A 26,640-nucleotide genomic window follows, 5' to 3' on the forward strand; every position below is an offset into this window, starting at 1 on the left:
GGGGGTTGATTTTGGTCATCTTTTGCGCGAGCTATGCAGATTAATTAAATCCAAATTTAAAATATTAAAATATTTTCACTGATTGCCTCGAGAAAGCTTTTCACGTGATTTAACATCGTTGGGAAAAAATTTAATGGCTTGGAGTTAGGATCAAATTTTTCACTTGGCAATTTAATTAAAGCAGTCAAATATTTGAACATAGTTTAAACTTACAGCATGTTTAAAATCCGAAATCAAAGAAAGTTACAACGAAAATTTAAATAAGTAGTTGAATATTGGAACTTCCAACAGCTGTGACGAACTATTATTGAACTTGGTAAACACTAGATCTGAACTCTTTTGTCAATGAGAACGACTACTCCAACTCCAACCACACACAATTCGACCGACTTGGCACCTTTTTCACATTTATGTTTTGTTGGGATTGATCTTTCTCCTTTTCATTGAGGTAAAAATGAAATTTTGATAATTTTTTTGAGTTTATCAAATATGGTTCAGTGCGTTTTATGTTGACAATAAGGAATTTTTCTCTTCTTTATTTTAGTTTGACAGTACTTTTTGGCATTTTTTCCAAGTTGGCATTATTGGGGCTACATGTCCTTAATAAAGCCAATTTGCCATATTTTGTTTAACTGCTGATAGACATAATTTAAACTTCAATTTTCACTTGGAATAATTTTTTCTTATTTTTTTATGTGTCATTGGATGAAATTACAAAAATTGGAGCCAATTGAACCATAAATTAACGAGATGCTACACCCTAAACCTTAGGTTGGTCTTATTTTGCACACTTACCTTACCAAAAACCTAAAATTCTTAAAACTCATTTTTGACTTTATTGGTGAAATCGATGCAGGTGGGAATCGGAGAATGTCTCCCAGAAAGTTTTCAAAATTGAAAGCACAAAAATTAAGGTGGTTTTAGGGAGGAGGGAGTGGAAATGGTTGTTGTGAAAGTTCATAGGCTTCCCTTTGAGAAATTTTAAAAAGTGACGTCAAAAATAATAGTTTTAGGCAGTTTTTAGTAACGTTGGGGAAAAGGGATGTTGGAATTCCTCTCCGATTTTAAAAGTCAATTTTAGGCTATCTTTTACTTTTGTTTGGTGAATTTTATTACAAAGCTTTTACATGACCTAAGAACAAAATCATATCGCTTCTTTTATCAATAATGGCAAAAACGAAAGGATGGTCGACTACAAAATCAATTGGCCGCAACCTGCTTACAAGGACTCCCGTTACAGCAGCAGCTTCGCTCCCTTCTTCGTTTACTTCCATGAAGGCTTTGTGCAACACTTGGTTCACTGATACTTTATTAGATGTCATGCCCGAAAGATTGGCACTTTGCGAAAAAATCTTTCCAGCGCCAAGGGACTTCAAATATGATGACATCTCCCGATCGTATTCGATTTTGAATTTCGGGAAAGCTACGTCGACCTTGATCTTGCGCATTTCTTTTCGAATGGCTTGGAGCTTGTCTACTGTTAAACTTTCCTCCAAGGATGTGAGGCCATCATTTGCGTTTGGCAATAAGATCAGCATGCTGATGTTCTCTCCTTTGTAAGGAAGTTCCAAAGCTTCACAATCGAAGATTTTTGTGAATGGGAAACGTTCTGTTATGTGCATCATCTCTGTATTTCTGAAATAAGTAATCGTTTGAATTAAATATGTCACTAAATTATTCTTTATAGTTTGCTTTAAGTTCAGAAGGGATAAATATAAGGAAATAACCTGTTCACCTGTCTGCAATGAAAGATTATTATTTACTTACGTATTCCTTTTTTTTAATAATTAAATAACAGAAATTTTGAAAAAATACTAAACACCTTTCATAATGCACTCAAAAGGACAAAATAACTTTTCTGGGTCAGAAAAGACAACTTCAGTACTTCTGTAATTTTCAATTATTCCAAGAGAATGACTCCACAAACAAAGAAAAGTGCCATTTTCTTGGTCAGTCATTCAGTAGTGTCATTTTCTTAAAATAATTGACAATTACAGGAGTACTGAAGTTGACTTCTCTGACCCAGAATAGTTATTTTGTCCTTTTGAGTGCATTATGAAAAGTGCTTAGTATTTTTTTAAAATTTCTGTTATTTTTTTTTTTTTTAGTGTAAATGTATTTCAGAAATAGAATAATGTTACCATCACGAAACTTCACCGTATTTTTTCATATAAATGCTCCGTATTAAAAGGAAAAAATATATATACGTGTCTAAAACTTACATCAATTGACGCTAAAAAGTAATCCTTGTTCCTCTCTAAGATTTATTTGTGTCCCGATTTAATTTGATCCATTACTCATGATAAAGATCCTAATGTCTCTTTACTTAACCCCGTTATCGATTATTGACGTTGATTAGGATAAAAATCGTACGAGAGCATTAATAGTGAATACATTTCATGCTTGCTTCAGAGAAGCCTTGATTCAAAATTTTAATTGTGATTACTCTTAACATTTCTGTTGGCAACAAAATTTGTAACGATGGGTTTTGTATTTAATCATTTACTAGCATTCCCGTACCCGGCATTACTCGGGTAGTGGAATTAGCAGGGGTTAACAGTGCTTGGTGCACCTAGTTTCGAAAATCCCCTGTAATAATAATTACTTATATTAATATATAAAAATCTTCTGTGCGGACGTTTGTCACCATAAGGCTTTTAAACGGCTGGATCAATTTTGATCAAATTTTTTGTGTTCAAGCATGGTTTCGAAGCGCGATGGATCGAATCGGAAACGTTTTTGTTAATTAATTAATTAATTTGAACATTGGATGGTTATACCCATAGATCTTTAAAAGGGATAGATAGGCCTTTCTCCTACAGCGCAGCGTATTTCGCCCGGAGAAAGTGGGGTCATCATGATTCTGCCGAGAATCACGTGATCAAGGGACATCGTGTCTCCCTCTTCTCGGGCAGCAGTGATACAACAATGCGAAGCGTCGTTAAAAGTCCGGGATTGTCTGAAGATTTTCATTATACTTATGTGAGAAATCTCTATATGTGTGAATCTGAGATTTTCTAGCGAAAGATGGTTCGATGAATTTTATTAAAAAATAAAGACATAGTGAGTAACAGAAATCTTTCTTTCTGCGAAAGGCAAAAAAAAAAAACCATGCAGAGTTGAAATTAAGAATATTTTAAGCAATTTACTGTAGATGCCGAGGATTATATTAAATCACTAAAAACAAGCGATGGAAAATTAGTTATAGTATGTCCGCGAAAAACTGGATTTTTAGGTTTTTCTAATTTCTATGAAAAGTGTGCTGGGAACATATGAAAAGTATATAGGTGCCCGAATTCCAGTTCTAAACTGCGTAATGACTTATAAGCTTACTCAGGATCACCTTGAAACTTTTTTTCAGTGCAATCAGGTTATGAGGGGGGCTTCAACAATAATCGTCGGACAATTTCGAAGTGCGAAAAAAAGATTATTCATTCATACGGAAATTAAAGAGTCCAGTTCTTCAAATTGCCTGATTTTGACAACCTTCAAATGCTAAGATTAAATTTGAAGCGTAACAAAAATGCTTTGAAAGAAAGCCTTTTCTTCCGATTCCTTTGACGACGATTTGGAAAATTCAGAAATCATCTCAATTAACATGACGCAGTTAATTAATGATGTTTCTGACTACGCTGGATTTTTTGTCCGGCAACTGCACTCTGTTGTGAATTGCGACGACTGCAACGCAGTCTTAACTACAACAAATCAAAAAATAGACCTAATAAAATTTAAGAATTTTGGGGCACATTCATGTATGATAACTTATTGCAAGATTGCAGCCATTGAAATATGTACATTTGTGAAGAACAACTGAGCGAGAATGAAAAGGTTTTGGGAGTAAAACACAAAAATATAATGTTACTCATGAGACCACAAGAGTTATGAGAAAAATTTCGAATTCCGTTTTTCTAAGTTTAAAATAAGCATATGTTGGAAACAGAAGCAGCAGATTTTCTCGCTAAAAAGTTTATAAAATTAATCGTTACTGAATATTTAAGCGTTAGAATGTATCGCGCAGTCAATTCAAACAATGAAAATAATTCACAAAGACCAATAAGTAGAAAAGTAACAAAATTAATATTGTTAAGGGACAATAATCACTAGTTTTCTTCACCCTCGAGTTTAAATTGTCAAAATTATCATATTCTGTGGACGAAAAAAAAAGAAGAAAAGAAAAATTGGGGAGGGGGCGGAAGTCAAATGACCATTCATGTAGTTTATAATTGCAAATCAATTTATTTTCTGAGTATGCTTAAAAAAAAAAAAAAAAAAAAAAGAAAACACTGAAGTTGCTTAAAAATTAGGAACAAACCAAAGTTATTGGTTTGGCTAATATAGTGTTTGTGCGAAACGTATGTGAATATTAGAATATTATTTAATTGAGTTGATATTCGATACTATTTACATTTGTATTTCTAATTGGTTTATGGTTTTAGAGAGGGTTTTATGTTAAAAAGTTGCACTGGTTTCAAAAGTTGTGGGAAAAAGCACGCAATGAAACTATTTATCTGTATTTGAAAAATTTGATTGAAATAAAAGAAAATTTATAAGGTCAATTTTTGTTTAAGATTTTTGAAGACGTCTATTTCTACTCAGTATTTAAAGCACTTGAAAAACTGTTTAAATAGCTTGTGCGTCTGCTTCAAAAGTTATGATTGGGAAAATGTCTAATGAACCATTCCATGAAAAAGCTGTCATTTTGTCCCACATTTCATTAAAAAAGTAATAACTTAAAAAGATAACAAAGAACATTTTTTGCAAAAGTACAACAAATACATTTGCGGTATCTTAATGGAAATTTTTTTTTTACCTTTTTTAATTATTACTTTCAGTGTAAAATATGAGGTGTTACGTGAGGGACAGAGTGTTCCCTTTTTCTTTAATATTGGTTAAAATGCTTTAATTTAACCCATGCTTAAATGGGGGTTTAACCCTTAAAGCATTTAACCCATGGGTTAAATGCTTTAACTTCCCTTAATTGTGCAAATGATCGAGGCGCAAAGTAATACTCTTCGATAAGGGAAACAGTTTCTTGTGAGGGGTGTCCTTTGATCACGTGATGTCTAACGGGGGATGTTGACTCGCGCTCTGAGGAGAAAAGTGGGGAGAAGGCACATCTATTCTATTTTAAGATCTATGGTTATACCTCCCAAATGATTAATATTTATTTTAACCTCTTGTTGAGCGAGAACTGAAATAAATATTTAACCTGTTGCCAAAGGACAATAAGAAAGCCAGTTCTGCTTTTTGGAATGAAATTTCCTACTGTGATATGTCAATTGAGAATAGATAAAACGTAGAGAGAGAATGAAGCCTTCCATTTCTTAAAAGCAACGATTTTAGGTCCCGTGATATATTTTAAAGTAAAGTACTGGATGGTTCACGCAAAACGTGTGTTCTGTCGTCGTAGTTGAACCATGTGACCGGATCGGTGCTTTAGGTTTTCTTAACCAAATGATCAGAAAGTACCATACCTAGCAACATTTGTTTCTCGGCTCAAATCCATCTGAGTTTTGGCACCAATGTCAAAAATACTTTCAGGATTATCTAATTAATCAGTACATTATTAAAGGATAAAATGATGGAATTTAAAGCCGAAACAAATTTTATTTTCGTCCAGATAAATTACAACAGGGTAGTTCTGTACACAAAAGATCAGTGCAGTGGACGATTTTTATCTTTGGTGGAAAGAACAAATTAGGCAATATATGAAGTTTAAAAAGTTTTCGTTCAAAAGATCGGAGCGCTAATCGATCGGAGTTGGCTTCGCTCACTTATCGGCTGGATTACAGTAACGTGGTGGCTTGGCGACTTTGGCTGTAAACAATAGAGTTGTGTGATCATTTGTTTACAATTTAAAGCTACTGTTAATGTAATTTATTGTATATTTTGTTTATTTGGAGAATTATTTCCAATTGCAAAGAGTTGCTTTTCGTTTTTAAAGAGTTTTTAGTCATTTTAGTTGAAGAAAGCGTTTATTTTACATCGTTAGGGGTGGGGGAGGGATGAGTGATTTTCGCTTATTAAGAGAACTGTTTTTACCTTTATCATTTTTTATACGATATCTTTTTCATTGTTTTCTTCTTTTTCATATGGGGGATGTTGCAACGGGATTTCCCGTTTGTTTTAGATGGGTAGTTAGTTTTTTACACTTAATATCTGAGGACGCTTTTATCCTTTGAGTATGGCTGAAAGAACAAACCATCAAGTACGGGAGAAAAAATAGTTAATAAAACAACTGCTCAGTGGGCATTAGATAAATCAAGTTGTAATAAATATACGCATTCTGACACCAAGCAGCTTAAAACCTTTTCTTTTTACTTATTTTTTTCAACAAAACTACTTCAAACACTTGATAGTTTATTGAAATTTTTTTACTTTTCAATTTACAAAGTTTGAACAGAACAACGTCTGTCGGGTCCTCTAGTTACCTATAATTTTTCCTAATTTTGGGAGGATCCCGGGGTCCCTGGACTCCTTATATATATGCCCTTGTCCGTAACCGATCTTTAACTGTTATTAACGATCCTTTTAAAGTATTGATTATCTTTGCAAACACAGACCATCCACATTTTATTGTTATACCTATGTTTAAGCAAGAACTTCTTTGTATATAACATTTTTAGTTTTTTTTTCCTGGTGCTATAACATTGGCCGTGTGAAAAAAGTATTCTCTTAAATCGATCCCTGCTACTTTTAATGTATGTCCTTGTGACTTATTAATGGTTATTGCAAAGCAAACTTTAACAGGAAACTGCACTCTTCTAACTTCAAAAGGATAGTCCGCCTGTGATGATGTTCTTAAAAACTACGTTTCTAGTTTTGAAAAAATAAAAGCAAAAGACAGAAATATTATGATTTGACTTGAGAAAAGCCTCGAAGAATCACGTGAGAAACAAAAACAATATCAAATTTATAGTTCGCTATCGACCAAAAGTTGAGATGAAGTACTGAATAATGATTTGAATGGAGGAAAGCCTTCGAAAATAAGGAATTTGAATTTCAATGATAGGTTTTAATTTCGCAGAAATTAAGAGGTTTTAATTAATTTCTCCTGAACTAATTGAGATTTCAAAAAATCCTTTCTTAGTGGTTACTTTCGTAATCATGCGGACATGCCTGCCAAATTTCAAGTCTGAAGCTTCAGCGGTTTCGGCTGTGCGTTGATATATATATATTAGGGTGGAACGAAAAAAACAAAGTTTTTATTTTCAAATTGTAATAGTGCAGAAAAGTTGCGATTGGTGAAGACTTACAAAACAAAACAAAAATTTTTAAAATCGGATAATATCTTCCGATTCCGCAACGAGCCTAAAAATTTGAAAAAATGGAAAATTTCATGTGTTTTTAGCGATTTTTTAAAAACTTTGCTCCAACGTTTCTTTTTAATACTCTAAGACGGAAAAGTTACGATTGCTGAAGCCTTCAGAAATTTAAAAAAACATATTGAAATCAAATCATAACTTCTGATCCAGGAACAAGCATGAAAAGTAAAAAAAAAAAGGAGAATTTCATCTTTTCTTATAGTGATTAAAAATTAAATTGTTCTTCTTGTTTTTTTCCCCCGGTGTTACATGGAAAAGCCTTTTAAAAAACCCTATATTACACATAAACATTAATTTATCTCATGACTTTTAAGGTATCTTCTAAACATGCAAAACTACCATTCTTTACAACAATGAAACATTTTCAAATAATAGAAAGTCATAAAATATTTACCAAATTTACAATCCAGTATACAAGTCTTATTGTTTTAAGTGTTACTTGTTAAAGCTAATTTATAATCAGATTTTTTGGAAAATTCGGGCATAATTGACCTAGATTTCAATGTTGCTCTTATGTAGCCATCTCTTGATTTAAATCCACACACTTTGAGTGAAACCTCCGTCACTAGCTTCACACATCTTGCGCCAGCTTGCGTATGGCAGGGGAATAGTTTTATATCCCAGTCGGGTATAGTTCTTGTTGCAATAAGATTTTCAATGTCTTTATTAGGAACTTTTCGAAGAAAAGGTAGAGAAGATAACTTTGTCGTGTTCCAATTAATAATCTCTGTGTAATCTTCTGCTTCGAAATTTAGAGATGGAATGACAACGTTTCTAATGCTTTTGCCTTTAGAAACAGACTCCCTGGCTTTTAAGACGTTTTTAAACGCTAGTTCTCTTATGTGCCTCCTTTCATCAAACAACATTGCCATTAATAAGTTCTCGGGATGCGAAAAGAAAGAGTTTCTTTCAATGACAGGGTGAACAACTTGTATGAGATTGTCAGGTAAGTATCGACAGGTTTGAATTGTTCTGTAAACATGAATGGCACCGTCTGTGAAATTTTTGCGGTTCTTTATTTCAAACCAGACCGGCATGTAACATCTCAAAATAAAAGTCACTTTGTATTTTAAGTTACCTGATGGGATCGATACACTTACGTACAGTCTAAGGACTCTATTTGCACAAGTGAGACATCTGGAATGTGAGAGTGGGCCGGGGGTCACGATTTGACAAATCATTTGGGCAATTGCCACCCTTTATTGCCTGAGATACATCTAAAAGATATCTTTGATCCTTGCTCAAGCACTTTCTGTTTACATCTGGAATTGTACAGTCAATTGCTTGAAAATCTATTACTGGCAGTTTTTCGCAACCTCTGAGTTGTTCTCCTATTGGTCCAGAAAACGAATTTGAGCCAGTTGTTCCACCATCCAAATACCGAAAAAGATGGCGGAAAGGCAATTCAATGAAATGTAATAAACAAATAGCCCATTGCAATGGTCGTCCAATATAAATTTCAAATTGACGAATCGCGCCACTTTCCCACCCAGTATTGGTTTTAGTACCATCGCAACCTACGATGGCTAAATCATCCAGTGAAATTCTTTGTTCATTTAGATATGAAACAATGCTATTCACTATGTCTTTGGCTGATCCAGAGTTTGGAGACACGTGGCCAATATAAACGGAATCAGATTCTTTGATAATAGAATAATGCTCTTCTTTCACTGTTCGCCGAAATTGCTTTGATTCAATCTCATCTATATATAAAGTATCATCTTTTCTTCCGTCAAAATAAATACCACAAACGGAGTCTTGTTTAATGCCACTTTGCAAATCTTTTCTATTTTGGCTCTTTTCTCTCCTAATTTTTTGTAATTAATCGTTAAACTAAAACTTAAAAAAAAAGCTGAAAAAGGGCTTAAAGTTTACATTTTTTCAAACATGTAGGTTCGTTGCGCGATCGGAAGATATTGTTTTATTTCAAAAAGATATTTTTTTTTGTTTTGAAGTCTTCACTAAACGTAACTTCTCCGTTCTGTAGCCTAAAAAAGTACATTGAACCAAAAATGTTAAAAATTCGGAAAAAAAACCTGAAATTATCAACTTTTTCGATTTTTTAGGCTTGTTTCTGGATTAGAAGGTATTATTCGATTTCAATTTTTTTTTTATTTCTGAAGGCTTTACCAATCGTAACTTTTCCGTCTTAGAGCCTTAAAAAGAAACATTAAAACAAAATTTTTGAAAAATCATTAAGAAAACACGAAATTTTCCATTTTTTCAAATATTCAGGCTCGTTGCGGGATCGGAAGATATTATCCGATTTTTAAAATTTTTGTTTTGTTTTGTAAGTCTTCACCAATCGCAACTTTTCCGCACTATTACGATTCGAAAATAAAAACTTTGTTTTTTTCGTTCCACCCTAATATATATATATATGTATATATATATGTATATATGTTATCTCAGGACATTGATTTTTATATATTAAGATTGGACAAATTACATGAAATTTCCTTTTTTTCTATCCTAAAGGAAAGTAATAATTTTATTTTAGAATTTATTTTTTTAGCGTTAAGTTGTACCTTAATATTAACCACATCATTTAGTGAAATCCCAAAGTCTCTAAGTGGTCTAGTTGCTGAGACATAAGCTAAATCAGGCCAAGTATAATAAAAATGCTTAGTAAAAAGTAAATTATTAAGTAGTCACATTATTGCACTTACTTTGCTGCTGATTGAAGTCCGTTATTGTAAAATGTTTCTGCGATGGTTCGTTTCGGATCAAACTGCTTCTCCCATGTACCTTTGAAATATGCAGCATTCAATAAAACTAGGACTGTTGAAGGATCTAATTTGTCCAATAGCTTTTCAATCTTTCCATTAGTTTTATCCTTAACCCAGCGGTTGACTTCTGCTACTATTTCCGGTCCATCTTTTGCAAATTCAACATTTTGAAAAGTTGCTTCGTATAAACGTTGTATTTCGTGTTTGTAGTCTTCTATAAGATCCACAGATTTGTCGACTAGGATAGCGTTTGCTGATTTCAAAGTGTAGGTGTTGGAATCTTGATTTGAAAAAGTTTGGGTCAGAAATTGATTAAAAATATGATGTACTTGCTCATTTTCCAAATTTGCTTTGTTGTATCCCAAAGCTGTACGCAGTTCCTAAAAGAAATTAACATCATTAAATTTTGAAAACAAAATTTAATATATATATATATATTAGGGTGGTCCTTATTTTTGAAGTTGTTGATATCTTACGCGACGCCCCCTCAATTTGTTCCATAACACAAATAAATGATCCTTGCAAAATATTAAGTCAATCCATGAATATTAACACGTGCCCCTAGGGCCCTCTTTTTTGAGTTTCGAAGAAAAAATTGCAGATTTTCTCATTTTTATGTAAAAATATTTTTACGCTTCATATTTACAGTAATTTTTAAACCTCAATATATGCTGCTACTTCCAGACTGACCATTATCTCACTTTCATTCTATAAAATTTTACATGTTACGGAGGGTACATGTACACCAATGGCCTTGGATCAGATATAATGCTCTTCTGAGCTCGTTCCAAACTAAGCGGAAGGGGAACATTTCTTTCCACCAAAATGGACACAAGGGATTCTAAAGTTCGTTAATGAATGGCCTAGGCCGTGAATGAATGATCTTTGACAACAACAAATTGCCTCTTCCAGACTTTGGAGGTGTTGATTTACAAAATTTCCTGTGTATATAATAGGTGTGGCAAATCGCTAGGTTTCAATGCTATAAATATAAGAAATGACAATTATATTTTTAATTTTCTGTTCTTTAGTTATAAATATACTTAAGTTTTATGCAATTTTTAATTTTTAAAGTATAAATTTCGAAAAATCCTCGATTACTCTAACATAAAAATATCCTTTTTTTTTCATATCTAAAATATAAATTTTTAAAAATTTCAAATCGGAATAACGTAAAAAATCTATACTTTAAATTAATTTTCTTCCATTTCAGTACATAGTCCTTATACATAGTATATATCCTAACCTAATGAACCTTTTTTCTACATCTGGTCTACCACAACGCAAAAAAACTTGACAATTACTGATACCTTCTCGCCTTTCATCACTGATCAGACAAATACCATATTAGGGATAAAGATGCTGTTCATTTATTAGCAGTCTATGTAGATGCAGTAAATTTAAATCCAAATGACCTTGTGATCAATCGTACATCCCTTAAGAGAGCAAGAGAAAATCTTCGAGAGGAAAAATCAAATTTCATGTATTTAAATTCAGATTTTATAGTTATTCACTAGGATACAAAGCTACATCAAGATGCAACTGCAATAAGAATGCCGATAGGCTTACCGTGGTAGCTTCAGGTCCAAATGTTGAATAGCTTCTCGAAATTTCTGAGATATTTCTTCAGTTGTATATGATATTGTATATGATTGCTCTTTATTTCTAACTGTTCAAGCTGTAGTGTTTGATACAATGGCTTACAATACCGGCCGCATAAATGGTGCGTGCATTTTTTTAGAGCAAAAACTGAATGGTGACATATTACATTTGAATTGTCATCATCATGCACTTGAAATCGTACTGCAGAGTGTGTCTCGAAAGAAGTTCTTGCCTTTCTTAATTCTAGACCCGATGTTCCATTATTAAGCATTTTCTGGAGAAATCTTCACCATTCAGAACTTATAACATTTCAATCAAGTACACAGACCACTTAATTCTTAAAGACGAAGTTGATGATATATTATTGTACGTAAGAAGTGGATATTGAGAAAGAACTTTCTTTTTAAGAGAATTCCCTTAACTAATAATATTTCATGGTGAAGACCCTCCCAGAGGGCTATGCTTTCGGCAACCTAGAGCTTATCCCTGAGCCAGATGGGTGGCAAAAAGAATTCATTGCTTGAAAATTCATATATTTAGGAAACAATTTAAATTGACCTTACATGAGGAGAAAGCCCTTAAATGCTGTTTTACATTTAAATGCTGTATGAAGATATAGTTTTTCGCAGAAACTCAATAGAGTTTCCTTTAAATAATAAAATTTGCCAAAAACACTAGCAGCGTATAAAATGATAACAAACATGGAGTAGAAGCAGCGATTGGAAAATTCATAAATCACTTGTGGTATTTAGAGGATAAACTAGTAGCTTTGTCCGTATTGGATGAAGGAGTTAACTTTGAAGATAGTAAAAGATTACTCAAAAAAATGCTTGCTGATAAGGAAGACGTGTCTGATGATAGTGCAAAAAATTTCATATCACGGTAGATGATTTGAAATACTTTCTTAGTAAAGAGTTTCCTCTTTATAGAATCAATTACAAATCAATAAAACTGCTTGATAAGTTACAAATACCAAAAGATGTTTTCCTACTTGATCCTGATTTATGGCAAAACGAAGGAAGCTATTTAAAGAGAAGAGAGATTGTTAAAATGCTCTGAAAGTTGTGAATGATACAACTGAAAGAGGAGCCCAATTAATCGAAGAATTTCGCAAACAATTTACCAAATATGAGTCACAAAAGCAATTTTTATTACATAATATCGGAAAAAAATAAACACGATCAAGATACATTGAGAAAAGCGCACGATTAAGGTAAAGTTTCTAAAGCATTATTTCATTCTTATTCGATGTAAAATGCTTAAATGATATAAATTAACTAAAAAGATCAGTTTTAATGCTACCTCACTGCAAAAATATTTTGCTAACCTGGGAGAAACGATGAACTGGGTCTGAAGTAAAAACTTGAAGATTTGTGGAAAAATGATCAAAAGTGTTAAAATTCAACTCCCTAGGGGCACGTGTTATTTTTGACCGATCGAGTTCAAATTTCGCACACGTTATTTTTTATTATAGTGTCATAAAACTAGGGGGCGTCATTTGCTGAATTCCGAGAAAAATTTTTCCCCATATAAATAAGGACCACCCTAATACATATATATATATATATATATATATATATATATATATATATATATATATATATATATATATATATATATATATATATATATATATATATATATATATTTTTTTTTTTTTTTTTTTTTTTTTAAAGGAAATGTTAATGGAATCATGTTTGATACAATGTCTGGAGGAGCACCCCCGAACTAAAATGTTTGGGAGGACGAAAATTATCAATTTGCCGAATAAAATTCCAATTTCACTGAATGATAAAATAATACGGTATCATACGTGCATAACTTCTAACGAAGAGGAACGTTAAACATCACAGGCATCATTAAAAAAAAAGAAAAAAAAATTCAAAAGGAACAAAAAATGTGCAATATTGTCTCCAAATTTGCCAGATTGTCAGCAAAATTTGCCGAATAAGGAATTTCGTGGAAGGTCACTGTGACCTTCCTTTGGGGCGCCCTTGTCATGAATTCAAATAGTATTTGTATAACTATATTCAGTTTTGTAAAAACGACAGCTCAAGATCTGTTCCGTTCTGTTACTTCGGCTGGTTGCTATGATTGCATGAAAAAAAAAATATGTTTTTGCCCTTTCTTACGCTTACACTTTAGTTCACTCGTGAATATATTGCCGCAAGTCAAGCCCTACTTTCTTAGAGTTTCGAAAAAGTCACCAAATATGTAAGTTATATTATCCTCTCTTTTAATATGTAAAATATCTTTACGCTCTTAAGTTCTGTATGAAAAGCTTCAACCGAGCTCAGGAAAGTCAGTTGCGATCTTGCCAGCCTGATCGCTGATCTGGTTGAAATAAAACCTGATTTCAATTGCTAGTGTTCTACGTTACAATATATCTGTTGGTAGACAGTCTTGCTTTAAATATATCTGTTGGTGGATAATCTTGCGTTGTGCATTACAATCACAGGAAAAATATTACCTTTCCATATTTCCAGTAAAATGCTACAAGCTAGATTAAATTCATACAAAAACTTGATATTGACAAAGGTATTTAAACTACCCGCAAACGATTTTGTTTTTGATACAAATGAGGATTGGAATATAATATTGAAACTTAAATTCTCAATTTTTAAAATAAATGATTACTGTGTTTGGCAACGATTACAATCTAAAATAATTTGTTTCCTTCGAAATGAATAGTTGCAAGTTCAATAACGAGCCTATTTTGAAGCCATGCTGTCCTATTTTATTAACACGCTTTTATTAGCTTCACCTGTATGTATGTATGTATCTTGTAACGGAATCTTGTAGCTCAAATTTCGCCCACTTCCTGCGATCGGATTCTTTTGAAATTTGGCACGCGACATCAGACCCGATGACAATGCAATATTCTATAATCAAATTAATTTATTAACTCTTTTAATTGTTAGTTTCCTCCAATTTTAATCAAATTTTGGCATAAATCCAACAATGTGAAAAAGGAATTTTTTTTTAAAAATACATTGAAAAATGCTCGCAAAAATTACTTAAAAATATCTACAAAAACCTTTAATTTTTCTGCATCAGACAAAATTTGTTCCAATGTTCCAAGGTAATTAGAACACGAAATATAATTGTTTTTAACTAATATGATGCCAAAATTTAGGTGAGCCTTCAATTGGAAATTCATTGCTGATCAGACCATTGTTGAACAAAACTTTTATTCAAATATGCATCTCAAATTTTCAAAGTAATATAAATATGATTTCCGCAAACATACATTAATGACTAACAGTACCTTCCCATCGGGGTGCCCTTGTCTTAACCTTAACATATTACCTCGCACTCCTTTTATAAATAATTTCGTTGCCTGATAATTCTCCAATATAAGACTAAAAAACAGAAAAATAAAATAATAGTTTAAAAAACTAAAAAAAACACGCTTTCGTAGCAAAATGAACTAAAAAGTGAAAAACAATCTTTGGATGATAGTAGTTGACCAATCACTTAATTTTAATGTAATACAAAAAAGCGTGGGGGCTTCTTATCACTTGTCTTGAATTTCTTCCCTTTGTTGTCCAAGCGAAAATGTAAATAGACAGCACCCCACGCTTTATCGTATTACATTAAAATTAAGTGATTGATCAACTACTATCATCCAAAGATTATTTTTCACTTTTTAGTTCATTTAGCTACGAAAGCGTGTTTTTTTAGTTTTTTAAACTATTATTTTATTTTAAGTGCACTTAGTGCTAAAAAGGAAAATAATTTCAGTAAGAAGAGTTGGTAAAATAAAACCATTTTTCAAAAATGATTTTCGAATTTTATATATTCAAAATATTAAAATCAAGAGCTTTTAAGCAACAGCGAAATCATGTATCTATGTAGATTAAAAGTAACACAATTTAAATATTAATGGGGCAGAAATGTATTAATATGTACAATTTTACTTTCAGACGCTTTTTTCTCAAAACTTCAACTTTAAAAACTCATGTTCCTTTTTCAAGAAAACTACTTAACATATTGCTTTGAAATTTTCCAGGGGTGTTTGCGATCCGAAATTTTCGAAAATTTTTGGTCTGGCAACATTCTAAAAAACTGAAAAATTTTATTAAAAAAAAAAACTTTTGTAATGTTTTTTTTCCCAATATTTGTACACATATTTGAAGAGTTTTTATGGGGGAAGTTGCGGGGGGTCGATCTTCCGAAAATTTGACAATATCTTTAGAAAACTTTACTTGAGTCCACTTGCACCCCTGAAATTTTCATCACATTTTATTTATCTGTTTATTTTTAAGAAAGAGAGCTTGGTGAAGTACTCTATTTTCCCTTAACAGTTGTTTTTATGGACAAAAACATTCTTTTAATGCTTTTAAAAAGTGACTATTAGTTAAAATTAAATGAATTAAAAATAAACAGAGTTGTCTTAAGATTTTGCTCCAGTAGACTCTTTGATATATTTCTTGAAATTACTTTGAAAATAGTAAATTTCTATCATTGAAACTTCTTGAGAAAAAGCTATATAAAATTTAGCAACTTAACATTACACGGATCCCGTATACAGGGCTCCGACTTCCCTCAAGTGTTTTTTGAAAGCAATGCACAAAACTTGTTCTTAGTTACAAATATTTTTTCCGATTTATTTCTTGAACAATACACAAAAAAGTTATTTTTCATCTTGAGAATAAATTCAGTTCTATGGTTGTTTTTCGACGTTTGTACTTATACACATGAAAAAGTGTTTCATTTAAAAACCCATTAGAAAAAACATTTCTAACTGAAAATTACTGAATTTAAGCGGCTAACAACTTGAGAGAACGAATATAATTTACTAACAGTACCCGCACGGCGATGCCTGTGCTGAGAAGTTAAAGAAAGTCCGTTGAGCAAAAGAAATGCACAATCCCCCGCCCCCTTCTGACGTGAGATAATCATTTTTCTTCAACTGAAATGCGCACACACCTTTTCAAAAGACTTAGTAAAGGCTCTTTGGAATTTAAAACTATTCGCCAAAACACATAAAAATATTAACAGTAGCTTTGAAACTCAAAATAATCCTTCAACTACATAGTTCATCGCTTAACGCGCCAAGCAACCACGCTACCGTAACCTTGCACTTTAGCGACTAAAGCATTTTTTTTTCCTCTGCAATTTAAAGTGTTTCGCCAAATACACAATGCTATAATAAAAACGTTAATATTAACAATCACAATTGAATAATACGACAAATTAAATTATTTGCTTAGATAAGTAGCTATATTCAACTATAAGAACAAAAAAAAACGTTGAAGAAATAAGGAAAACAAAACCCAATGGAAAAATTCTACAAAATCAAATTATGAAAACGCATTCAAAAATATATTCGCTGATCACAACATCGTAGCATGGGCATGGTTCCTCGCAGCTATCGACACTGTCGGCCAGCGCCCTCTTGAAGAGTTAACTTACCCCGCCATTTATTAGGAATTCATAGAACTAAACAATTAAATAAACATTTAATTTACAAATACAGATTTTCGGGCAATCTGATTTTAAAAAATAGCCTATAGCCTTCCTCAGTAAATGGACTATTCAACACAAAAAGAATTTTTCAATGCAAAACCAGTAGTTCCTGAGATTAGTGGGTTCAAACACACTCTTCAGCTTCATAATATTAGTGTAGATATAAATTTTCCCGTTTTCATAACATTTTTTATTGTTGCTGCACGCCGATTAGTCATAGCGTGACTAATCGGAGCGCCTATAGCCTTCGCCAACGAATGGGCTATTTAACACAAAAAGAATTTTTCAATTCGAACCAGTTGTTCCTGAGATTAGCACGTTCAAACAAGCAAACTCTTCAGCTTTATGTTCTTAGTTAGGTAATAAGAAAAATAAAACAATGACACGTGTATATATATATATATATATGAATGTTTGTCTGTATGTCATCCATGAACTCAAAAACTACCCGGCAGATTTGGCTGAAACTTTCACCGTTTGTTATTTTTGGTACTGGGAATGTTTATAGACCAGTTCGAAAAAAATTCCATCGATAGTTCCTTTTTTATTCCAATTTAAGTCACAATCCATTGGATAAATACAAATAAAATTATCGGCTGCAGAAATTAATTCGCTTTAAAGATCTCATTGACGTCATTGATAAGAAGTTAGCTGTTGCCATTTTTCTTGAGTTTGAACAAATAAATTCTTTCTTTATTGTTTTATGGCTTTTCATGCAACGGGGGGATTTAAAACTTTTTCTATTTGATATTTTTAGCGATTGATTGATCTTGCAAACTGCGTGAGTACAAAATTTGAGTATAGTCACGGCTTCACTTGATACCTGGACCGATTATTATGAAAATTGCTATATATATGTATTTTTCCACGGAGAAGGTGCATAATATGCTCATTGAAGCCACTCGCCACCAGGTGGCACTGTAGAGTAGCAACTTCTGCCCCGTTCAACCGATTGTCATGAAAATCAGTATAATGATGTATTTTTTTGTTGGCGAAGCAACGCGCGTCGGGTACAGCTAGTGTGTGTGTGTATATATATATATATATATATATATATATATATATATATATATATATATATATATATATATATATATATATATATATATATATATATATATATATATATATATATATATATATCATTTTCTCCGAAAAGTACCCTCGAGATTTACCTCATGGCTGACTCGAACCTACGCCCACTATATCGCGAAGCCAGAACGTTCAGATCGAGCCACCGTGGCTACGAACATTCTTCCTTCCAAGTATTTTTCCCGTTTCCATAACATTTTTTATTGCTGCTCCACTCGTATTAATCATAGCGTGATGTTATATAGCCTATAACCTTCCTCAATGAATGGACTATTCAACACAAAAAAGAATTTTGCAATTCGAACCAGTAGTTCCTGAGATTAGTGCGTTTAAACAAACTCTGCTGCTTTATATTATTAGTATAGGTATAGATTAAAATGCCGATGCAGGTACCTTTGTACTGAAGACATATCAGAGGAAGCCATTTCCGGTTCTCATCATTAAGCTGGTTCCTTTTAGATCATTACGTGCCCGAAATAATAGCTAAAAACTATACCCTTATAATATTCAACTATCGTCTGGGTTGGCACTAAATTTGGCGACATACCTTCGATTTGGTGGCCAAAATTGGCAAGAACAGTTCTGTCGCCGAATTTAGCAAAATATTGTCAACTCGCAGACGGTGAGAGGAGCCCCTTAACACTATTTTTAAGTTTGACAATTCATTGTTGACACTATTGAAAATAATAATTTTTAAAATAGTATTACGTTAACAGCTTGAAAAAAAAAAAGAAATTTGCTCTTTTCTTGGGTCATATTTTCAAATTTTTAAACAATATTTTAAAGTTTACCTCTTTTTTTTTTTTATTAAATACGTCATCCTTTTGTACACATTCAACAATGTTAAATTTCACAAATTATGGGATGACGTACGAGAAAATTTAACAATACTCCACACTGATAAACAATAAATTTTGATATATACAGAAGAATATAATTTTGTTCAATAAGAAAGAATATATATAAATATTTACATTAAGATAAATAAAAATAAATAAATAAATAAAAATAGATGAAAGAAAAAAAAAATAAATAAATAAAATAAAAATATTTAAAAAAAAATTTTATATGAATTAAAAAAAAAATAATAATAATAATAAAAAATTAATAAATAAATAATAAAAATAATAATTTTAAAAAAATAATTAAAATGCTTAATGCCTATATATTAAAAAAAAAAAAGTAAGTAAGTAAAAAAAAAAAAAATTATCCAAAGAGAAAATGTTCGTGGTCAATTAGAAATGTAATAAGATCTGTAATTTTCTTTTTTGCTGCAGGAAACGAATAATAGTTTTTTAAGTCTTGAGTCCAATTGCCAGAAGAACGAAGATGGAATGAAGAAGTGTGAATGCAATGTTGTATGTAATGTTGAGGATTTCCAATTGATTTGCATCTGCAGAGGTCACTATTTCTAATATGGAATCTTTTCAAGTATGAAGGGAAAGGGCCATGGCCAGTAAAGAAAAAAATTTCATGTCTATTTAAATTCAAAGGAGTAAGTTTAACTTTCGGACGGATTTTGTAGATTAGTCTTCCTGTTATGTCTTGTTCCCATCGTTCTTGCCAATCAGTCAGTAGATCTTGTAATAATTTATGCTTTGCAAAACTTCTTGGAAATGGCAAAGGATGCTGTTTTGTTGGTACTAAGAGTCCATTTGCTGTTTGGTTTGCGAGAAAATCGGCTCTATTGTTTCCAGCAGAGGTTGAATGACCTTTAATCCAAGAAATTTTGATATTATCATGATTTATTAGTTTTGTTGTTGGATTTCAGCTATTAAAGAGTTTGTTGGGTTTAGATTACCAATTGATTTAATGACTGATTGACTGTCACTGTACATAATTGATGGTAAGTTATTGTGGGTTACAGCATGATCTATTGCTTCTTTTATTGCTAACGCTTCTGCTTGAAAAATAGAATTGGAGACATTTAGAAGAAATGTGGTTTCGTCAGTTGGAGTTGTGTTATTTAAAATAAGGAAAGCTGCCGTTGTAGCTTGTTTTGTTTTCGAGCCATCTGTGAAGTAACGGAAGGAAGAAATATTAGTGCTTGAATTTTCCAAATTTGGTGAGTTTATTTGTAATGAAGATGTTAAGGAAACACTGGGATGAAATAAAATTGTTTTGATTTTCTTTTCAAAGGAAGACGCTCGAAGAATTCCAAAACATGTGACAACGTCCTTATTAAGTCTGAGTAATGTTCCCATTTTTGCTTCGTAGGAAATTTGAATATCTAAAGGAGGTATACCGGTGATTATTTGTAAAGAACTATTTGCTGTTGTTGCATAAGCTCCTGTTAAATGTAATAACAAAGGACGTTGTAATTTCAAAAGATTTAAATTCAATCTTGTAGTTGGATTGCTTGCCCAAATTGGAGATGCATAAGCTATTATTCTGAGAAAAACAGAATCATATAAGCGAGCTCTGAAACGAATATTGTAGCCCCAATATTTTCCTGCCAGGCGTCTTAAATGTTGTAAATAATTGGTTGATTTGGTCTTTAGGTGTTGTATATGTGGTAAGAATGAAAGGTTTTCATCAAGAATGATTCCTAGATACTTTAAAGTCCTTACTCTTTTAATTTTTTCAGTCCCATATTTAATATTTTGATTCTTAGTTTTTCTTCTAAAAAGTAATAAACTTGATTTATCTGTTGAGACTTTCAAATTATAATAATCTGCCCATTTTTTGAATTGTATTAAAGCTGAGTTTGCTTCATCTCCCATGCTCTTTATTGTTTCTTTAACAACGCCAATCACAAAGTCATCTGCGAATGCTTGAATAAAAACTCCTCTTGGCATTGAAGTGTGTAGAATATCTTCTGCTATTAATGACCACAAAAACGGACCGCTGCAAGATCCTTGTGGGACGCCTATCATTTGATTATGAATTACAAATTCATTATTAGAATCCATTATTAATTTTCTGTTTTCAAGCAGACTGTGAAGGAATTTTTTCAAAATATTAGGACACTGTAATTGAGAAATTTTGTTATGGAGTTGTGGATGTGGAATGCTATCAAAAGCTCTTTGAATGTCTAAGGAAATTATTAATTTATGACCTGTTATATTATAATCAAGAAGATTTTCCCAAATATTTTGTAAAGCATCCTCTGTTGAATATCCTTTTTTGAATCCAAATTGATTTTTTGGAGAAAAATTTTGGTAATAAAATTGAACTCTTTTAACAACTATTCTTTCTAAAAGTTTTCCTAATGTTGGTAAAAGTGTTATAGGACGATATGAAAAAACATCTTTAATATCTTTACCTTTTTTGAGAAATAAAATCAATTTTCCAATTTTAAAAACATCTGGAAAATAAGAAAGCTTGAGGCATTTGTTATAAAAGCAATGTAGTAGTTGTGGTAGTTTTTCAAAGATTAGTTTAACTATTGCGTAATCTATTGAATCTAATCCGGGGGCTTTTTTACTATTACAAGAATTCAAAGAATTTTTAATTTCTTCAATTGAAATTTCTGGTTCAACATTTGAAAGATCATTGAAAGATGAATATGTAGTTGTTGAGATCTGGCAGTTAGATAACGGATTTCTTTGCGGTATTGGATAAAGTTCATTTAAAATGAATTCCAAATTTTCTTTTTGCGTAGCTCCGTCATTAAAAATTGGCAAAGTAGTTGGACGCTTAATTTTTTCAAAACAGGATTTATAAGCTTTACCAAATGGATCAGATGCTTGCTTGCAAAAATTGCGCCAACTTTCTGTCTTTTGTTTTTTGATGTTTCGGAAATATTGGGCTCTGGCTTTTTTGTATTCAATTTTGACTCTAACATTTTCTTCTGGTGTTGGCTGCTTCTTCAATTTTCTTTTTAATCTATTAAGATTTGTTTTTTCTTTTTGTAGATCATTATTCCACCATTTTACTTCAAATTTGTTTGAAATATCTTTAATTTTAAACGAATTGTTGCAACAATTCTGAATAGTAGTAATAAAATTATTTGAGAATTTATTAAGTTCAAATGGTGTTAAAATATTCTGGCAATAATTAATGAATGGTGTTAATTTTTCTGAAATCTCTTTTTCAAAGTTTTTAATTCCTTTAGATGTGATTTTATAGCGTTTAATTGCATAAGTCGAAAGCTCTTTTTGGAATTTAAGTGAAATAAATTTATGGTCACTTAGGGAATCTACATCATCTATAACATTCCACTGGTAATTATCATTTTGAATTAAATTTCCTTTAATAAATGTTAAGTCAGGCCAGCCATTTCCATTTTCATGTTCAAAAGTTGGTGAGTCATATGAACTATTTATTAATTGCAAGTCATTTGCTTGGTAAAAATTTATTACTCTTCTTCCTCTTGGATCTTCACCAGCATATCCCCAAGATTTACTTCTACTATTGAAATCACCCATAATTATAATATTTTTATTTGAAATATTTCTCAAAAGACTTTCGAGATTACGTAGAGGGATTCTAACATCTTCTGTTGGTGTTATATAAACTGAAATAATAACAATTGAATCTTCCTTGAAATCAGCTGATATTGCTATATGGTTTTCTTTTTGGTCTATTTGAGAAACTATTATATTTGAGTCAGTACTTATAACAGCAGCTTTTTTACTTAAAGAATAAAAAATTTTCCAATTACTAGGTTGTTCTGGTATTTGATCGTTTTTTAAATATGGTTCTTGAATAAGGAAAAACTTCGGTAACATTTGAGTAGATAAAAGTTTTAAAGAACTAGTAGCGATGCTTCTTTTGCCTAAATTTATTTGAATACAATTCAAAGAGTTAAAAGAATACTTTGAGAACTGAATATTAGAAGAAGGAAAAATTGAAGATGAAGTAAACAATTTCGGATGAGACAAATGAAGAAGAGAGGAAGGAAAGTTAATAGAAAACACAGTATTATTCGTCATAATTGATATTCGATTTCAACTTTTGAAGAACAGAAAGATAATATGGACAAGATGAGTCAGAAGCAGGGTGATCAATCAAATATAAAGGCGAAGAGCTTGGAAGAGATTTTACGCAATTTGCGCATTTCGTGAAATTGCTTTTGCATTCATGTTGAGGGTGATTTCCAGAACAGAAAGTGCATTTTTGCAAATTACTTTGGCATTTGCTAGACAAGTGTCCAAATGCTTGGCAAAAATAACACCTTTTTACATTAATATATTCTCTCAATTTGTAAGTTTCCCATTCATTTTGTAAAAATTTGCATTTCATGAGTATGTTAAATGTGAAAGGTTCGCACTCTATTACGAAATTCTGTCGACCGTTTCTTGTTTTGTAATTGAAATTAATTTTGAAGTTTAAATTTTTTCCTGTATTTTCAAAAATAATGTGGTTTATTTGTTCAGTTGTTGTTTCTTTAGGTAATCCTTGAATTAAAATCTTTGGGTTTATTGTAGTTGTAGTTTTAATTCTCGTATTAAGCTGTATGTTAGGTATTGTTAAGAGAGCTTTTTGTAGTTTTTCTTTGTCTATTTTATTGTAAAGATCTATAGCCAGACCTCCATTCCTAATAACACGTAACTTGTGAATGCGTATGTTGTCGCTTGCTGGATTGTATTCTTTTTTCAAAAGTAATTTTAAATCGAAAGAAGAAGTATTTTCACGAAGAGGGTAGACTAAGACGGTATATAATTTTGGATTTTTCTTCATTACATCAGCATACGAATGTTTATATAAAGGAGAAGCCGTTTGATTATCGGTAGGTTTCAATTCTGTAAACGTTTTAGAAAAACTATTAAGTGAATGAACAGGAGAAAATTTAGTGTTGTCATTTTGAAGATGAGCTTTTAGAGGTGTATCAAGCTCACTCTGTGTTGGAGAAGTGTCGACTACTTCGTAAATTTCATTTTGAAAGTCTAATCCATCAGAGGAATGCGTAGGGAAAATAACATGATTAGTATTCTGAAGGTTGAAAATATTATCTTCTTCAATTCCTACCTGGTTTTCTGCATCTTTGTAAGTTGAGGTAGTTTTCATAGTAGTGTACAATAGGTTTGTGGTAGTTCGATCTTCTTGAGTTCCTACGTCTTTATACTGTTTTTTAATTTTTAAAGTGACAAAGTCAGATATAGCAACTCCTTTCAAGGAAAAATCTTCATTTCCTGTCAGTTTAGTAATAAGTGAAGAAGGTGATAAATTATTATTTTGTGCTATAGATGAAATAAGATCTTGACAGGAAATATTATCCGAGTCAATAATTCTTGACTGCAGAATTGTTAATATATTTATAATAAAAGATCTGCATTCTTCCTTAAAGAAGTATCTCTTGTTTGCATTAGTTTTGGCATTAATAATATATTTAATGCAATCAATTAATTCATTAGAAGTGTGTTTAATAGTTGGTCTCAAAACTACTTTATCTGCTGGCTGAATGCCAAACAAATCTGCTATATTTCTTTGAGAAAATGTTTCATTCACATTATCACACGAGGAATCATTTTCTGAAGATGTTAAATCAATTGCTTGAATTTTCGTCTCATTAACAGTAGGTACTAGTGCTGCAGTTGAAATTAATGGCGATTTCTGAAATTCAAAATCACTTTCCATTGTTGTACTTTAAATTTGTTTTCATTAAATACTGCAATTGCATAAGCTAAGGCAAAAGCAGAAATATCGCCAACAATGAAAAGAAAAATCCGCCAATCTTTGGAACGAAGTATTTCAATTTGAAATGTTCATACAGAAGTAAAAATATGAAAGTTCGTTATGTGAAAAAACAGTTAAGACACATTAAAGTTTCACAAAGTAAATTTGTGAGTCCAGAAGCTTAATGCAAAAGTCAATTTCAAATGATATTAGCACATTTGACATGAAGCTAAGTCATTGTAAGTTTAAATTTATCGATCATATAATATCATACAAACTTCAATGTGTTTTTTCCAAAATTACGTAATTTCTTTAAAATTGAGCAAAATTCATAGAAAAAGATACCTGCATGTTCCTCATTGGAAGCTTCATCAGATTACATCAGAAAAAAATATAATTAACAAAAATTTACTGCTAATATCATTAAAAAACACGGAGCGTAAAATTAGCAAAACAACAAAGCTTAATTCACTGTTGCAGACACTGTTGCATAAAGTTTACCTCTGCCGTTTCACCTTTTGCTCCATAAAACAGCATTGCAAGAGCACTGGAGATGCTAAAAGGTGAAAAGAACACGTTTAATTGGGATGCCTTTGAAAGTTTTCGATGAAGATTTAGTGCCAAGTCATTGTTAGCAATCGCCAGCTTATGCATTCCTTCTTGAGCAATTTCGTCAGATGTGCATGATTTTGAAGGCAAGCTTTTCGCCAAGGTCAACGCAATGATTGCCAAAACTATGGCACAGAAAAAGTGGCACGATTTTGCCATTCTGAAAGAAATTGGATTATGTAATTTGAATGAAAACAGAGAATATTTTAATTTTGAACACATAGCTAAACTGCATTCTTTTGCGAATCATTTGAATATATTAATTGAATTAACGCTACAAAACCTATGTTTGAGAATAATTGCAAAGTTATTGCAACTGCAATTATAATTATGCATGCATAAATTATTTTTTTACTTTTGTGCCTTCAGTTTAAAGTTTAGTGTTGATCACTGTCACTGTTGAACAATGATGCTTTTATTAAAATCTTTGTCAAATTTTAAAAGCAATACAAATATTAAGGTGGGTCACCATCCTATGGTGAAGACAACTCCTCCACTTCTCCCCCGAATGGTAACAAGACCTTCTTGGTTTTGGTTGAGATGTGGAGTGACTTTCCAACGCCATCCAACTAAGAAACCCGGAACAACAGCTGACTTGATTGAAATTTTGAAAACAAATACAGTAACAACATCAAAGTCAACATTTTGTGTACATAATTAAGGTTGATTACAATTTGAAGAAAAACATACAAATGTTTTTTTTTTTTTTTTTTTTTTTTTTAGTACAATTTTGAAGACATCCTATGGTGAAGAAAATGAAAAAAAAAATTACTTTTTTTTTCGGGCACAACATGAAAAGGGTGCCAAATGATGTTTTAAGGTTAAATATATAATTTTATTAGATTCGGATAACATTTTCCGAATGTTGTGATTCCGTCATATCGTCTCCTCAGAGCAACAGTAAGATATCTAATCCCAGAAATAACACTAAGATATCTTACTGTTGTTCTGAGACGACGATATATTAAGTGGAACTCACAGAGGTCAAAAAATTCAGATAGGAGATATCTTAATGTTGCTCTGAGGCGATAATATGTAGAATATGCATATTTCCATTAATTGTAATTATTTAATAAAAAGTAAGAAACAAAAAAAAAGGTAAACCAAAGTAGGAATTTTTTTTTTTCAGTATTACTTGTGTTGAATTGATATCAATAATATGCTAAAAATTACAGATGACATTATGAAGATAGAAGCTGCAGTAAAAGCTAAATGTATCATCAAATGCACATCCGGAGGGGCAAGCTTAT

The 26,640-nt window shown here is 31.6% G+C and overlaps 1 protein-coding gene across 1 annotated transcript in view; it reads right to left on the reverse strand.

The window, feature by feature from the left end:
* Positions 1–1,107: 1,107 nt before the first annotated feature.
* Positions 1,108–26,640, reverse strand: part of LOC129226369 (uncharacterized) — a 103,055-nt gene continuing 77,522 nt past the window's right edge. The window contains exons 5-7 of the mRNA XM_054860973.1: positions 25,283–25,515; positions 9,995–10,434; positions 1,108–1,635 (exon numbers count right to left, since the gene is read on the reverse strand). Of these exons, the coding sequence (XP_054716948.1) occupies positions 1,113–1,635; positions 9,995–10,434; positions 25,283–25,515 (1,196 nt within the window). The 3' untranslated portion in view covers positions 1,108–1,112. The remainder of the gene's footprint in view (positions 1,636–9,994; positions 10,435–25,282; positions 25,516–26,640) is intronic.

The sequence above is a fragment of the Uloborus diversus genome, chromosome 7 (genome assembly GCF_026930045.1).
Source record: "Uloborus diversus isolate 005 chromosome 7, Udiv.v.3.1, whole genome shotgun sequence".
Lineage (NCBI taxonomy): Eukaryota > Metazoa > Arthropoda > Arachnida > Araneae > Uloboridae > Uloborus > Uloborus diversus.